Source organism: Lynx rufus, unplaced genomic scaffold, assembly GCF_022079265.1.
Source record: "Lynx rufus isolate CCGP_SWC_20201006 ecotype Redwood Valley unplaced genomic scaffold, mLynRuf1.p SCAF_9, whole genome shotgun sequence".
NCBI classification, from domain to species: domain Eukaryota; kingdom Metazoa; phylum Chordata; class Mammalia; order Carnivora; family Felidae; genus Lynx; species Lynx rufus.
The window spans coordinates 39,049,862-39,064,067 of record NW_025814897.1 but is presented as its reverse complement, the minus strand read 5'-3'; the positions used below and the strand labels follow the sequence as shown (position 1 = coordinate 39,064,067).

Here is a 14,206-nt window from a genome sequence, read left to right as displayed (position 1 = left end):
GGTCAACATGCTGAGTAATGATCCCTCTCCTTGCGTGGATTTGATGTTCCTTTGGGGCCGGGTAGGAAGGGCTCTGGAAGACCACTGCACTTGTAGCCTGGAAATGTGGGTTCTAGCTGTGGCCCTTTAGTTTTTCTGTACATGAATACTTTTCCCTTACCTAAAGTGAGAAGAAGAAAAATAGTTGCAAATTGCCATACAAAATATAGGAGGTTGAAGTTATGTTTACATTCACCCCTTCCTGGTAAGTGTACAGAGAAACTTCTACAAGGTGACATTAGGCAGTCCAGCCAGCCTTGTGAACCTGCTGTTTACAGGGTCCTAACGTGGCCCTTAGAGGGCAGAGGGGAGCGGAACCGATTACGCATTTGGGGAGGTGTGCGACTGGAGAGGCAGGCAGACTGCACCCAAGACAGAGCCTTCGCACTCGGAATGCTGAAGAATCAGTGTCACAGAGGCACCCGTGGGCATGCCAGGAATCCGACTTTCATGCCACTTCTTTCTTTCAGTTTGAAAAAGAGCTTCAGAGGATTTCAGAAGCCTATGAGAGCCTGGTCAAGTCTACTACCAAGCGAGAATCGCTGGACAAGGCGATGCGAAACAAACTGGAAGGCGAGATCCGAAGACTTCATGATTTCAACAGAGACCTGCGAGGCATGTCCAGCCCCACCCACACACTCTCTGCCCTAGACTCCCTTGTAGCGGGCTGCCTGGCCTCAGGTCCACACTGTCCGATGGTCCTGGAAAGTCCAACCACCCGGGGCAGGGGCACTCAAAGAGCAGGATTGTTCCTTTCTCCTTTGTAGGCTGTGGGCTGTGGGTTGCAGCACTGGGTCTGAGAAATGGCGGCCTCCGTGCACGAGCCCATGAAAGGGAGGGAGTGTGTGTGCAGCTCCTTCTCCGCTTTAGAAGTACTTGCTAGGGGCGCCTGGGTGGCGCAGTCGGTTAAGCGTCCGACTTCAGCCAGGTCACGATCTCGCGGTCCGTGAGTTTGAGCCCCGCGTCGGGCTCTGGGCTGATGGCTCGGAGCCTGGAGCCTGTTTCCGATTCTGTGTCTCCCTCTCTCTCTGCCCCTCCCCCGTTCATGCTCTGTCTCTCTCTGTCCCAAAAATAAATAAACGTTGAAAAAAAAATTAAAAAAAAAAAAAAAAGTACTTGCTAGTCCATGGCAAATTTATTCAGTAAGATAAAAATAAAAACATCACTTCAAAATTAAAAAAAAATAATAAAATACAAGTACTCAGTGATTTGTGACTACGCAAAGGCGAACGTTTGGATGCACAACCCTTCCCACATCGGGCTGAGTCATTGGGTGGCATTCTTTGAAAGCCACCGCTCCGCACTCGCTACATAGAGTAGAGAAGATGGAGCTAGACAGCATCCCTCTTGGAGGGAAAAAAAAAAAAAAAGCCCACAGTTGTGATAAATGTAGATCTATATAAACTCCCCGAAAGCTGGAAGCCACCTGCAGCGGGATCTTGGCAGTCTCCAACACGCAGGATGATTCAACCCCTAAAATTTTCCTTGTCTTTCAGTCAACTAAGCCATTTTTCAGTTGCTCGTCTGCCAAAATAATGTCCTGATGGCGGTCTCCAGGACCTAGAGCCTCCCTTTCCTAGTCCTGCAAATCCTTTTGTCTTGGGACTCGTGCACGTCCAACAAAGACTTCTTCTGAGTTATTTCACTGAGACAGTGAAGACTTAACCAAGCGGTTTGAGCAGACATGGAACCCCGTAGGTAGACTCTTTATCCATTAGGTCATTGTGACTTTTTAAAAAAACGTTTGGTATTTCTTGAATTGTTATTTCTATTTTTTGCTTCCCAGCTACGGGCAGCTGTCCCTGGCTAACCACAGGGCTGGTGGTGAGGGATAGAACTAGGGCTGGGTTTGAGGCCAAGGAGACTTAACCCCTTTTCAGGGGCTTCAAAACAGAGGTTTGCCGGCCTTGCAGGCAGTGATGAGTGATGCAGTTCTCAGAACCTGTGCTCGGCTGCCTCGCGCCGCTGCCTACCCTGGCATCAGATGGCATGAAGGCACACAGCGTGCCCTCTGGAGACTTTCCTTTGGGTGTTTGGGAGCACACTGCCCCTCCCCAAGAGTTACTCACTTTGGGGCCCCTGCCTGAGCATCTCTGCGTACCCAGCTCCTGGCACCCACGTCGTTTCTTGTTTGGATGGTGTCTTAGATCCATATGCATTTCTTTGTGACCATTTCCTCTTTGCACGCAGATCGATTGGAGACCGCCAACAGGCAACTGTCCAGCAGGGACTACGACGGGCACGAAGACAGAGCCGCAGAGGGGCTTTATGCTTCCCAGAGTGAGTCTCCAACATTTATCTGTCCCGACATTGGTATTCTTAAAAACTGGGGGCCTGCGGAAAGAATCTTACTAGTTTTAAGCAGGTTTGTAAGTGGGTCGTTGGCTTCTGGTTCGTTCATTTAGTGAATGAGCTGTTGGGCCTCGGAGGAGGCCCTTCTACGTCTGCCAGAGACGAAGCCAAGGTTGATTTGTTTTATTTCGGCAATGTGTATTCTGTCCTTCTGACCTACAGTTTGTCTCTAATATCCTTCCGGAGAAGCAACATGGCAGTCTTTCCTGACACTCACCACTTTCAGTCAGGCGCAACTCTTTTGCTCCATGGAGAGGGAAGGAGGCTCGTGGTGGCATTGGGTCCTCCTGGCATGTTCTGTGCTCCTTAGGTTCAGCACTTCCGGCCTGGCCGCCTCTGGCAGCATCGAGTCACCGAAGGGTCCCACCTTGTATCTTCGTATGTGGTGCCCGTTTCCAAAAGCCACTGAGCCCAGCGCAGTGCAGAATAAAATCTTCAGTGGCTTCCTGTGCCTTTGGCTTTATTGGGAGAATATTTTATTCATTTTACCAGAGGCAAAAGATAGAAACAAATGGGTTTTGAGAAACCATCGGTCATGGTTTGAATTCCTGCAAATCCATTGTATGTCAGAAATGTAAAAATCCAGGTCTTTTTTTTTTTTTTTTAAGCTGTTTAGAAAATCAAATTTATTTCTGTATCATAAGTCTCAGTAAGTCCTGTGTAGCCAGACACTGGCCATCCCTTGTATAATGGTGGTGTTCTGATGCTTGGGTCCTGAGTACAGCCCTACGTTTTCAAGGCTGGGAAATAGTTGGTTCAATTTTCTAATTCCCAGTACTCTTTGGTTGGGTTCAATTTCCGTTGTTTCCCCCAAATTTACTCTTGGGACCACCCCATTTATTTGTCTCAGCTTCAGTTTTTTAATTCTGTTTTGGGAAATGGACACTTAACCCCGTCAAGGGATTTTGCCTCCGGCAATAGGTGAGTTGGCTTGTGTTCCAGATTTACATAAAAAAAAAAAACTATGTCAGCATCTTGAGTTACTTGCTCTCCTAACAAATATTATTTCTTCTCATGGGTGCAGTCCATCCACCATCTCATCTGAGCTTTCATTAAAAAAAAAAAAAAAAAGAGTCACCTGTACTATTTGCGTTTAGGATTGTAACACCTTGCTTTTGGATGACTGTGTGCCTAGGTGGAGTGCGTGTCTTTGGCAGTCACGTGAGCAATGTCACCCTGCTGGTACCCTGCCTTCTTGTCAGGGGATATTATTTTGTCACATAGTTTAAGTGAAAATGGAAAAGCCAATTAGTTTCATCTGATGGGCATTAGCTCCAGCCTCCCTCCCAGCCCAGACTGTGCTGATAGAATAATAAGATTTGGTTCTGTGTGAGCTGAGAAATGTTCCTGAAGACTTGAACCTCCTGGCTGAAAGCTAAGACATTAATAACGCAGGCAAAGAGGGCCTCTAGCTTTACAGGGAATGATTTGTTCTGTGCAAACATGCTCCACTGTGTTCCAAAGGCATAAACAAGAGTGTCCAGAGACATTTTTCAACTGCTTGAAGGTATCTCAGTGTTGATGTGTAATGTAATTGAATCAGGGCATCCGAAGCAGGTTTGTTACCAGTGATATCTAACAAAGTTTTCAAAGCCTACTCTTTATAGGACACTTGTGCCTTTATCACAGCTTTATAATTATTTGCGTTAGCTTTTCCTCTCCTGGTGTGGCAAGAGATGGACTTGAGATGTTATTTCAAATTTGCAGGTAGGTTTTTTTTTTTCTTAGTGAGTTGTAAGAACTCTTTGTAAACTAAGGAAATTAGCATGTACTCTACATGTTGCCGATATTTTCCTCAGTTGTTTTTTAATCTTCGATTACAGTGTTCTTTATGTTACAGGAGATTTTTTTTTTAATTTTTTTTTCAACGTTTTTTAATTTATTTTTGGGACAGAGAGAGACAGAGCATGAACGGGGGAGGGGCAGAGAGAGAGGGAGACACAGAATCGGAAACAGGCTCCAGGCTCCGAGCCATCAGCCCAGAGCCTGACGCAGGGCTCGAACTCCCGGACCGCGAGATCGTGACCTGGCTGAAGTCGGACGCTTAACCGACTGCGCCACCCAGGCGCCCCTACAGGAGATTTTTTTTAAGTAACCTTATTTATGCCATCAAGGTGTTATATCATGTTTAGAGATGGTTGTCGCTCACCAAGATTATAAAAATATTCACCTATGTTTTCTTCAGATGTGTTTATGATTTCACTGTTTGCAAGGCTTATTATATTTCGGAAGCTAGTTAGGGAGGCACAGTAAAGGAGAAATTCACGAAGGACTAACCTAGAGGTAAGAAGACTAATTTCCAGGTATTTTAGGATCTAGACAAGAGGTCCTGAACTAAAACAGAAATAGTGATGGAGGGTAGAGGAGAGAGAAGCAAGTGACGAAATTAGTAGGATTCGGTAACCAATTGAGTAATGGCAGTGAGAGCGTGAGAGAAAGGAGTGACTGAGCAATAAGATGGATGGTCACCCTTTACCAGTAAAAAGCAGGAGTAGCATGTTGGGATTCGATAATGAGGGATGGTTTCAGCACGTTGAGTCATCTCATGCTGCGGCCCCTCGCTAAATGAGCAGGTGTAACAGTAGGGGCAGACATGCCCAGAAGGCTGGTGATGGGCACTGCCCCCTGGCAGGCTTCAGCATGTGGGCACAGAATGGCAGGTATGAATTACTACCCCTCCTCATCGTTATTAATGTGTTCCATTATCCGTGTATTGTTTTAGAAGCTCTATTATTGGAATACTTCTTAAGTTTTTTTTTTTTAATGTTTTATTTTTGAGAGAGAGAGAGACAGAATGCGAGCAGGGGAAAGGCAGAGAGAAAGGGAGACGCAGAATCCAAAGCGGGCTCCAGGCGCCGAGCTGTCAGCACCGAGCCTGACGTGGGGCTCGAACCCACGAACTGTGAGATCATGACCTGAGTCGAAGTCGGACACCCAACTGACTGAGCCACCCAGGCGCCCCTGGAATGCTTTTTCAATGCTTAGTAATCATAATTATAAGCATTGCACACACAAAAGCAGCCATCCTTTTCAAATGAATCTTTTGAGATTCTAGCCCGTGGCTAAGAGAAAGCAAGACTGCAGACCAAATAGTAGTGACTTCTCTGAGTAACACAAGGCAGCGAGCTAAGGCTAAGTCGCCAAGCCCCTGACAAACACCTTGGCCAATGGAGACACTGGAGGGAAGGGGAAAGTAGAGTCTGGTATGTTTGATTTTTTTTTTTTTTTTTCTTTTTTTGCTAGGTGTTCTTGTTGGATCTAGGAGTTCAGGTCCAAGAACACCCAAGGAACTCTTGCAGTACATTGGTCAGTAGGATTTCTGTAAAGCTCTCTCTAATAATAGAGGGAGAAACTCCTTCCTGGCCAGATCACTAAATCTCTCTGCTGCCCAGGGGAGTTTTCCTTTGAGGCCTGAACTCTCTGCTCTTAAGTTGGAGCCTGATGAAGACCTCGGTGGACTGCCAGGGTGGTCACTACGTGGCTCTTCAGATTGAAACGAACATTAAACAGGGTGATTATTGAGCCTCCCTTGATCGTGAAATCTGTCGGTATTAAAAACTGCACTTAATTAAGTGCTTAGGAGTTTGGTGACTGAGCGGAGTTGTTTTTCTCTATCACCTCATGGTGTTGCATCCCTGTCTTTGGAGGAATTCAGAGTTTTATTTGGTTGATTTCTGGATTTGCTCGTTTATTTTTCTAAATGTTTTTGCAAACAAATTCTCCTGAAAAATAGGGCATCTAGCCAATCCCTATTTTGTCTGCGCGAAACTGGGGCTTCTTTGTCCCGTTTAATGTCTTTAACTTACTGGGACCCCTGGTCTTCCCGTTCATGTATTTGTCTGTGTCACGCACATGCATTTGTGCACGTCCTCACGCGTGCGCACACACGTACAGCAGAGGCGGGCCGCTGCCCACCAAAGACAGAGCCCCGGGAATGTTTGTCGTCATTCTTAGCTCTCTCTTCTCCATAAGTACAACGGCTTAACTCTTTTTTCTCTCTGAAAATTGTTAGCTCTGCAGAATTCCCATGCCATTAGGCCAGAAAACCCAAAATGAAATATTAGATCCATGGAAACTGGACTAGTAGAGATGATCTCACTACGTTCTTGGGTTGAGTGGGAGCTGGTTAGCTCTGGAGTATATGTGTTATTCCAGGATGAAACCAGTCATGTCCCATGGTGTGCGAGAACTTATCTCTGCCCCTCCAGGGTTCTTTAGACCCTACAGGTTGAGCATATTTGGTTAAATTTCAGTCTGTTATAAGTTAGATTCTGGCTGTTAAATGGTGTCCCTCTCTTAAAAAAAAAAAATAGGTTTTGAACACTCCGTTATTTGTCCAAGTTGTTGAAAAATGAGTGTACCTAAGTCAGAACCATATGGATTTGATTTTTCTTATAATTCTCATGGGTTTGGAAATTAACGAAAAAAATGTGTGCGACCAACGTATTTTAGAAATAACAGTAATTTGCCATTTTCCATGTGTCTTGTAATCATCATCTTACTCTTAAATCCTGTTTTAGGTACTTTGATTTTCTGTCTTTTGTAGCATATAAAAGAAACTACCATAATTTCCTGCAAGAACATCCCTCTGAGATGTTTGTATTTCCTGCAAGGGCTTGTGTGAAACACCAAGCAGAATTTACAATGACAGAAACATTGGTTCAGCTGACCCACGTAGAGCATGAGGAGATTGTTCTGAAACCTCATTGGGTTTCATTTCCTCGTATTGTGAGTTCCCATCAGGTTTCATTGGGAAAGACAGGTTAGGTTATGGGTGCACTGGTTTACCCCTCCTCTGGGCCTGCCAGTGCCCACAGCTTCTCCTGAGCCCCTACTGCAGTGTTTACTCTATTGGCATTCCATATGGGTGTGATTTATTTGCATGGATCTCCTCTTCTAGGTGGGAGAGCTGTAGGCATTCTCTACCAATAGTCACGGTACCCATCTCCAACCCGCACTACAAGCCCTTGAACCTTTTTATGTTCCTGGCACTCAATAAGTGTGTATTGAGGGAATGAATAAAAGTGGAAAATCCTTGTAACATTAGGCTGGAAATTCTCCTGATGCAGCATCCGTATCGAAATGTTCTTTTCAGCTATCTCCCAGTCATGTTTGGAGATAACCTGGGTTATCCTCAGTTATTTTTGAGACATTAGGCAAATTATTAAAAAGAACTATCAGAATAGGAGCAATTTAAAAATGCTCAAATTCCCTTTTGGCCTTGTTCTTTCCCTCCTTCCTTTTTTTCCAGGTAGGAGGATATCCAGGTAAGGGAAATCTTTTACTAATAAGGACAGTAATACTTAATAGTATTTTTCCTGAACATTGGTATTAATAGAGTTGACTTTGGTTCCCTTGACTCCTTCTCTTTTACTCCGTTGTGGTTGTGTTGGAGATGAGAGTTGACCATTTTGTAGCAGTTGGCCAGATGTTTATGCTGACCAATCCGTAGGCCATTCCAGACACCACAGATCAGTGCCTGCGTGAAGAGGAAGGACTTGTCCATGAAACCTGCCAAGGCAGTGTCATTTAAGTTGAGAAAATGGTCCTGCCCTGAATTAACCGATGCTCCTTACAGACGACCCCTATGTTTAATAGGACTGTGCAGTCCTTAATGTCAAAGGTTTTGTGGGTACAAGCTCAAGCAAATAATCGTGGATCGGGTGATGCATGATCTGAATCCTGGTCTCTCACTAACGTACTCAGTGACGTGAAGATAGATGCTTAATCTCCCTGTACCTCCATTTCATCTAAAGAAATAGAATAAATCTAATTCAACCAACAGAGCTCTGTGGGATAACCAGTGACGGGAAATGCAAAGACTTTATAAAATGCATTTATTCTGCATTACTTCCGTGGCGCGTGCGTCTGTGCATCCTCCATCAGTTCCAGCACTCGCGTTCTCTGGAAGGACCTGCCAGTTTTCAGGGCAGGGCGATGGGCTGCCTTCCCAAAGAATGCCTGCGTGGCTCACCGAGCCTTGCTGAATTTGGAAAGCAGAGCATGTGCATGCTCACACCACTCGATCAACCTTGACAGGCAGCACTGAGAAACTTCAAACCTACATGACAACCAGCAGCACGCCCAGGCTGCAGGGCATCTGTTGACGTTCAATCAAGTCTCCCCAAGTGTGAAAATTAACATTATTCAATTTGGCTGATTTTCTGTGCTTAAAGAACCAGAGCGGATTAAAGAACTGCCTCTTGATCACGTGTTCACACCGGCCTCTCACAACTGAATGTGGGTTATGAGTTTCACATTGTTGGTTTTCAAGCCGTGTAGCTCCTTGGCATTCCTGTTAGGGGACTGAAAAATCAAATGTCTTTGACTTTATTAGGGTCCATGTTTCTTGTACTAATACGTAGATGGATGGATGGACTGAGCACAAAACGAAAAACATGCTGAAGTCCATTTGCATTTCATGTGCCATCAGGAAACCCTCACTTTCCCTGGCAGTTCAGAACCAGGAAATCCAGGATCTCAGGTCTCAGCTCAAAAGGCAATTGCCAGTGAAGTCTTTGAGAATAGGGTGAAGTCTTCCTTTTATATCCTCCTCCCACGCCTGGTACTTTTCCCTTGTAAACGCCCATTACGGTTGTACATAAATAACTGTGGGGATGGTCATGGTCTGTCTTCCCTTCCTAAACTGTATGCAGCGTGAGGGTTGGAGCCCTGTCAGTCACCCTCACTGTTGTAGTCCCAGCTCATTTATCTCCAGACCCTGGTACAGTGCCTGGCACTTAGAGTCATTTAATAAATACTTGTTGATGGGGCACCTGGGTGGCTCAGTCGGTTAAGCTTCCGACTTCAGCTCAGGTCATGATCTCACAGTTTGTGGGTTCGAGCCCCGCGTCGGGCTCTGTGCTGACAGCTCGGAGCCTGGAGCCTGCTTCTGCTTCTGTGTCTCCCTCTCTCTCTGCCCCTCCCCTGCTCACACTCTTGTCTCTTTCTGTCTCTCAAAAATAAATAAATGTAAAAAAAAAAAATTAAAATATTTGTTGGCTACTGAATAAAATGATGATGATTCTCATTTAACTAAGCAGTTATTGGCTATTTCCTCTGTACGAGTTGTATTCTAGGCCACAGGTCAGCAGACTCTTTCTGTAAAGGGCCAGATGGTAAATAATTTTAAGCTCGGGGACCACAACTGCTCCACTCTGTGCCTGTAGTCTGCAAGCTGCCATAGATGGTCCATAAGCATGTGGGTGTGGCTGAGTTCCAGTGAAACTTGATTTACAGAATGAGGCTGTGGGATTTGGTTCATAGGTCGTAGTGTGCTGACCTCTGTCCCAGGTATTAGTCATGGAAGGAAAGAAAAAGAAGGAACCTCAGTAAAAGGAGCATGGAACATGAAACCCTCCTGAAGCATTCCCTAGATCTCACTTTGTGAATTGCCCTAACTAATAAATCAAGATGTAATTGTTATTTGCTTTCCTGGGAGTTTCACAGTCTTCTTTTACTTAATCCCGAATCAAGGAAGCATGATGATTATCATTTTAGATAAACCGAGACACGTAGAAATGCAGACACAAGGCTTAGCTCCCAGTGAGGATCAGGAATTTGATAATGATGGAGGGCTGGGCAGGATTAGCCAATGGTTAATGGTAGGTAACTGCCTGGATAGTGAGGTCTTAGGGGTGCCTTTCCCATCAGTGCCAGAAGTTCCTGCCCTAAGCAGCCTCCTGGGAGAGGAGGTCTGCAGATCTTGGAGAGGACCTCGAAGGTCACAAATCTGGTCAGGAGCAATGCATGTATCCTCTGAACCGAAGCTCATTAAAAGGCCATCTGATTGCTGCTGTGAGTGACAGGGTCTTCAGAGGCTGCTGAGCTGACGGTTAAAAGTTTATCCTCAGGTACGGGTGCAGTTTGCCCCCTTTAATCTGTCCTGCGGGTCCTGGTTCAGGCCAGCCTGTGTGGAAGAACAGTAACAGCTGCCCGCGTTAATTGAGCACTTACTGTGTGCCACGCACTCTGCTAGCCTCTGTGGGTACATTGCGTATTTTCATCCTCCAAACAACCTGTCAGGTCTGTATTCTAGGTATTTTGCAGATGAGGACTCTGAGGTACAGGAAGGTTAAGTAGCTTGTCCGTGGTCATACAAGGTGGTAAGTGGGGCAGACAGGTTTTGAACCCAGGTCATTCTGAGTCTGGAGCCCAAACATACTGAGCTGGCGTGGGATGCCCTTCTTATATACTGGGAGGCGGAGAGAGAGGTTGTAATGTGAAGGGTGGCAGCGGGGGACTCCCAGTGACTTTAGGACACATTGAGTGTAGCCTGCATGTTTTACTAACGAAGAAACCTCAGCCAAGCACGGTCCAGTGGTTTGCCCAAGGCCCTGTAGGTGTTTAATGGCTAAACCACGATGACAATTAGAGCTTCCTCGTTATGTTTTTTCTTCCCCTTCTGCAAAGGTCATCTCTTTTGGCCCTGGGGGTGATGAAAGATTTCACATTTTTACCTCAAGAAGAATCCGGGATAGTAGGGCAGACAAACAGTCCCTTTCTAGAATTGTTATTTGGTCACAAATTATTTAGCCCAGCACCGTGACTTATGATAATAATGTTTGGGTCTTCTCGAGTAAGTTCTAACTACTGGAATTAATCTTCTGGACTTCCGACTTCTATATCTATCTTTGAAGCCCCGCCAGTTATAACAGAAGGCCTTGTTGGATAATCCAGAATCTCTCTTCAAATACAAAAACAAAAGAATCATTGAGACTAGAATAGAACTTAGAGTCTAAAAAAAAAAGATATCTCAAAATATCTATGAAATTAAACTTTTTTGTTCTTGAGATGATACAAAATAAGCAACAAAACAGTGGGTAATTCTGCGGTGCATCTCCTGACAATTCGTTTTCAAAACTATTTTTGGTCCATGAATTGTAGTGAGAGCATACAGCTGGATCTCAATGGAATCAGAGAACTTTGAGGGGACAAAATGTTTGTTTTAGGTCCAGAAACTCTGGTCTTAGACCATTAAAAATAAGGAAGGCAGAAGATGTAATTGCAGCAACACATTTCTTTCCCCTCGATCAGTCCTAGAATGGACCACTTGATTCCCCAGGGAAAACAACTTCCTCAGCATAAATGCCCGCCTGGGCCAGGCCTTGGTGTCTTATCTGCCATTCAAAGCATCCATTAAAAAAAATTTTTTTTAATGTTTATTTATTTTTGACAGAGAGAGAGAGAGAGAGAGAGACAGAGCATGAGTGGGGGAGGGGCAGAGAGAGAGGGAGACACAGAATCCGAAGCAGGCTTCAGGCTCCGAGCTGTCAGCACAGAGCCCGATGTGGGGCTTGAACCCACGAACCACGAACCTGAGCCGAAGTCGGACGCTTAACCAACTGAGCCACCCAGGCGCCCCCCTAAAGGGCCCATTTAAAACCATAGCTTTCTATATGTACATGTTCTAATGATGCTATAATTAACGTCTTAATTCAAACAGACATAAGTATATAATGTGTATATATATATGTATAATAAAATTTACACATTTCAGGTGTATCGTGTGAGGAGATGAAGCAACCACCTCAGTCAAGGTCCAGCACATGTAGACCTTGTAGTCCTTTCCCTCGCCTCCCCCCATGTGTCTGCTTACATCCCTTTCCACCGCATTCACATCATTGCTCTCTGTGTTATATCCAGGTTTTATGGATGTTTTCTACACGGGGAGCCACACTGAACAGAAGCGTCTGTGGTTCATCTTTTTATATTAAGAAAAGACAAAAATAAGAAACGGACTTCTGTTCTCTGGTGGTTAGAGAAAATTTGGTTTATAATTGATTCACGAAATATGCGTGCAGTCAAAACCACACGCCCGGTGTATCCTATATTTATGTGGCATTGTTCATTGCCGAATTTGCCGTTTTGCCATCGGCAATGATACAGGAGTAGCAGTACATTTTTATTTCAAGTAAAAAAAAAATAAAGTGGCAAGTTGAACAGTACATTTGGAAGCTGAGCGGATGCGGGGGTGTTTACTCAGTCAAGCAAGTTAGCAAGCTGCATGGGTCATAAATTTAGGTAGGTTAAAAAAACCAGCACCTGTAAATTATACCTAAATGTGTAAGTACAGTTTCCAAGATTGAAATGCAACAGGAAGAATGACACTAGTAGGGAACATTATATTTTAAGAGATTATGTTTTATTTAAGAGGACTGTATTTACAGAAAATTATCTTGGGGCACCTGGGTGGCTCCGTTGGTTAAGCTTCCGACTTTGGCTCAGGTCATGATCTCACAGTCCGTGAGTTTGAGCCCCGCGTCGGGCTTTGTACTGACAGCTCAGAGCCTGGACCCTGCTTAGGTTTCTGGGTCTCCGTCTCTCTGCCCCTCCCCTGCTCGTGCTCTGTCTCTCTCTGTGTCTGTCTTTCTCTGTCAAAAATAAACATTTAAAAAAAAGGAAAATTATATTGAAAAGGACTACTGATATTCAAATATTTTTACCACATCATAGCTAAGGTAGCTTACTTTCGGCGCTGCAAACTCACTTTGAGGCCTGGATATTAACATGCAATGGATAACTTCTATAAAGTAACAAAAATTTAAGTATGTTAAGACCAAACTGTATTGTTTTCCTTCATTAGATGAATAGAATATTTTCTGGTTAGGTTTTGTCTCCTTCCAGTGAGAAGTATCTGAAACTTTCATTTTTTTTAATGTTTAAAAAATTTTTTTTTAACATTTATTCATTTTTGAAAGCCAGAGAGAGACAGAATGCGAATGGGGGAGGGACAGAGAGAGAGGGAGACACAGAATCCGAAGCAGGCTCCAGGCTCTGAGCTGTCAGCACAGAGCCCGATGCAGGGCTCGAAATCAGGGACCACGAGATCATGACCTGAGCCGAAGTCGGCCGCTTAACCCACTGAGCCACTCAGGTGCCCCCATTTTTTAAAAAGTTTTAAAGACTGAGTTAGAACTTGATCATGTATCAGAAGCATTGTCTTGCTCAGTAAGCTGTTGCCTAAACCTGCCACAGCTCTTTACCTAGGAAACTTCTGTTGTCTTAGGTTCTTAGAATCCTACAAAGGTGGTACAAAGTAAGCCCGCTAGGAAGATTCTAGACAGACACCGGCCACTGTGTGTGGACTACAAGGCAGAATATGGTACGGGCTCATTAAGACCACTCCCCACACCTGCTGCCCCCCGCCCCCGCCCTTCTCCCCTCCCTACCCCCCCCCCCCCAAGCAAAGTGTATGTGTTTGAGCTCTCTCGTTCAGGAAAGATCTGTTTTATGGAAGGAATCAGAAAAGCTTCATGCAGCCTGTAACCTTCAGGGTGGGCCTTGAAAACTGATTAGTATTTTAGAGTAATTTTGCTGCCATAGTACAATGTGAAAGGGAAACTGTTTTTCCTTGTAAATTGAAAGAAATTTAGTTAAATTGGGCCGGGGTGCCTTCTTCAGAACCCCCTCCTTCCTACTTGGCCCCCCACATCCCTGCTCTCCCCTCCCCATCTCTCTCTGCCCAGGCTCTGCAGAACAGTGGGGTTTGAACTCCCGATCTTAACTTCCCTATTGAGAATTCATTTGAAAACAGTTCACTGTCGGAGCCATGTAAAACAAGCCCCCACTGGACTGTTCAGTGTGTGTGTCAACAGACCTACTTAGCCGCCCACTCACACCCTCTCCTCTGTCTCCAGTTGCCCGGCGGAACCATGGCAACCCGCACTTGCACACTGGGGCTGCCAGAGCTGAAGACCCTTTCCTGAGATGACAAGTTTCCTTACCTGAGAAACCGTATCAGCCGATTTTACAAAGACAGCAAAAAGCCAGAAAAGCAGCTTATGGGGTCAGCTTTGCATTGCTTTTTCATCTC

At 45.0% G+C, this 14,206-nt stretch overlaps 1 protein-coding gene across 1 annotated transcript in view; it reads left to right on the top strand.

The window, feature by feature from the left end:
- AMOTL1 (angiomotin like 1) overlaps positions 1-14,206 on the top strand; it is a 116,161-nt gene that overhangs the window by 75,950 nt on the left and 26,005 nt on the right. The window contains exons 6-7 of the mRNA XM_047072321.1: positions 510-654; positions 2,230-2,319. Coding sequence (XP_046928277.1) covers positions 510-654; positions 2,230-2,319 — 235 coding nt within the window. The remainder of the gene's footprint in view (positions 1-509; positions 655-2,229; positions 2,320-14,206) is intronic.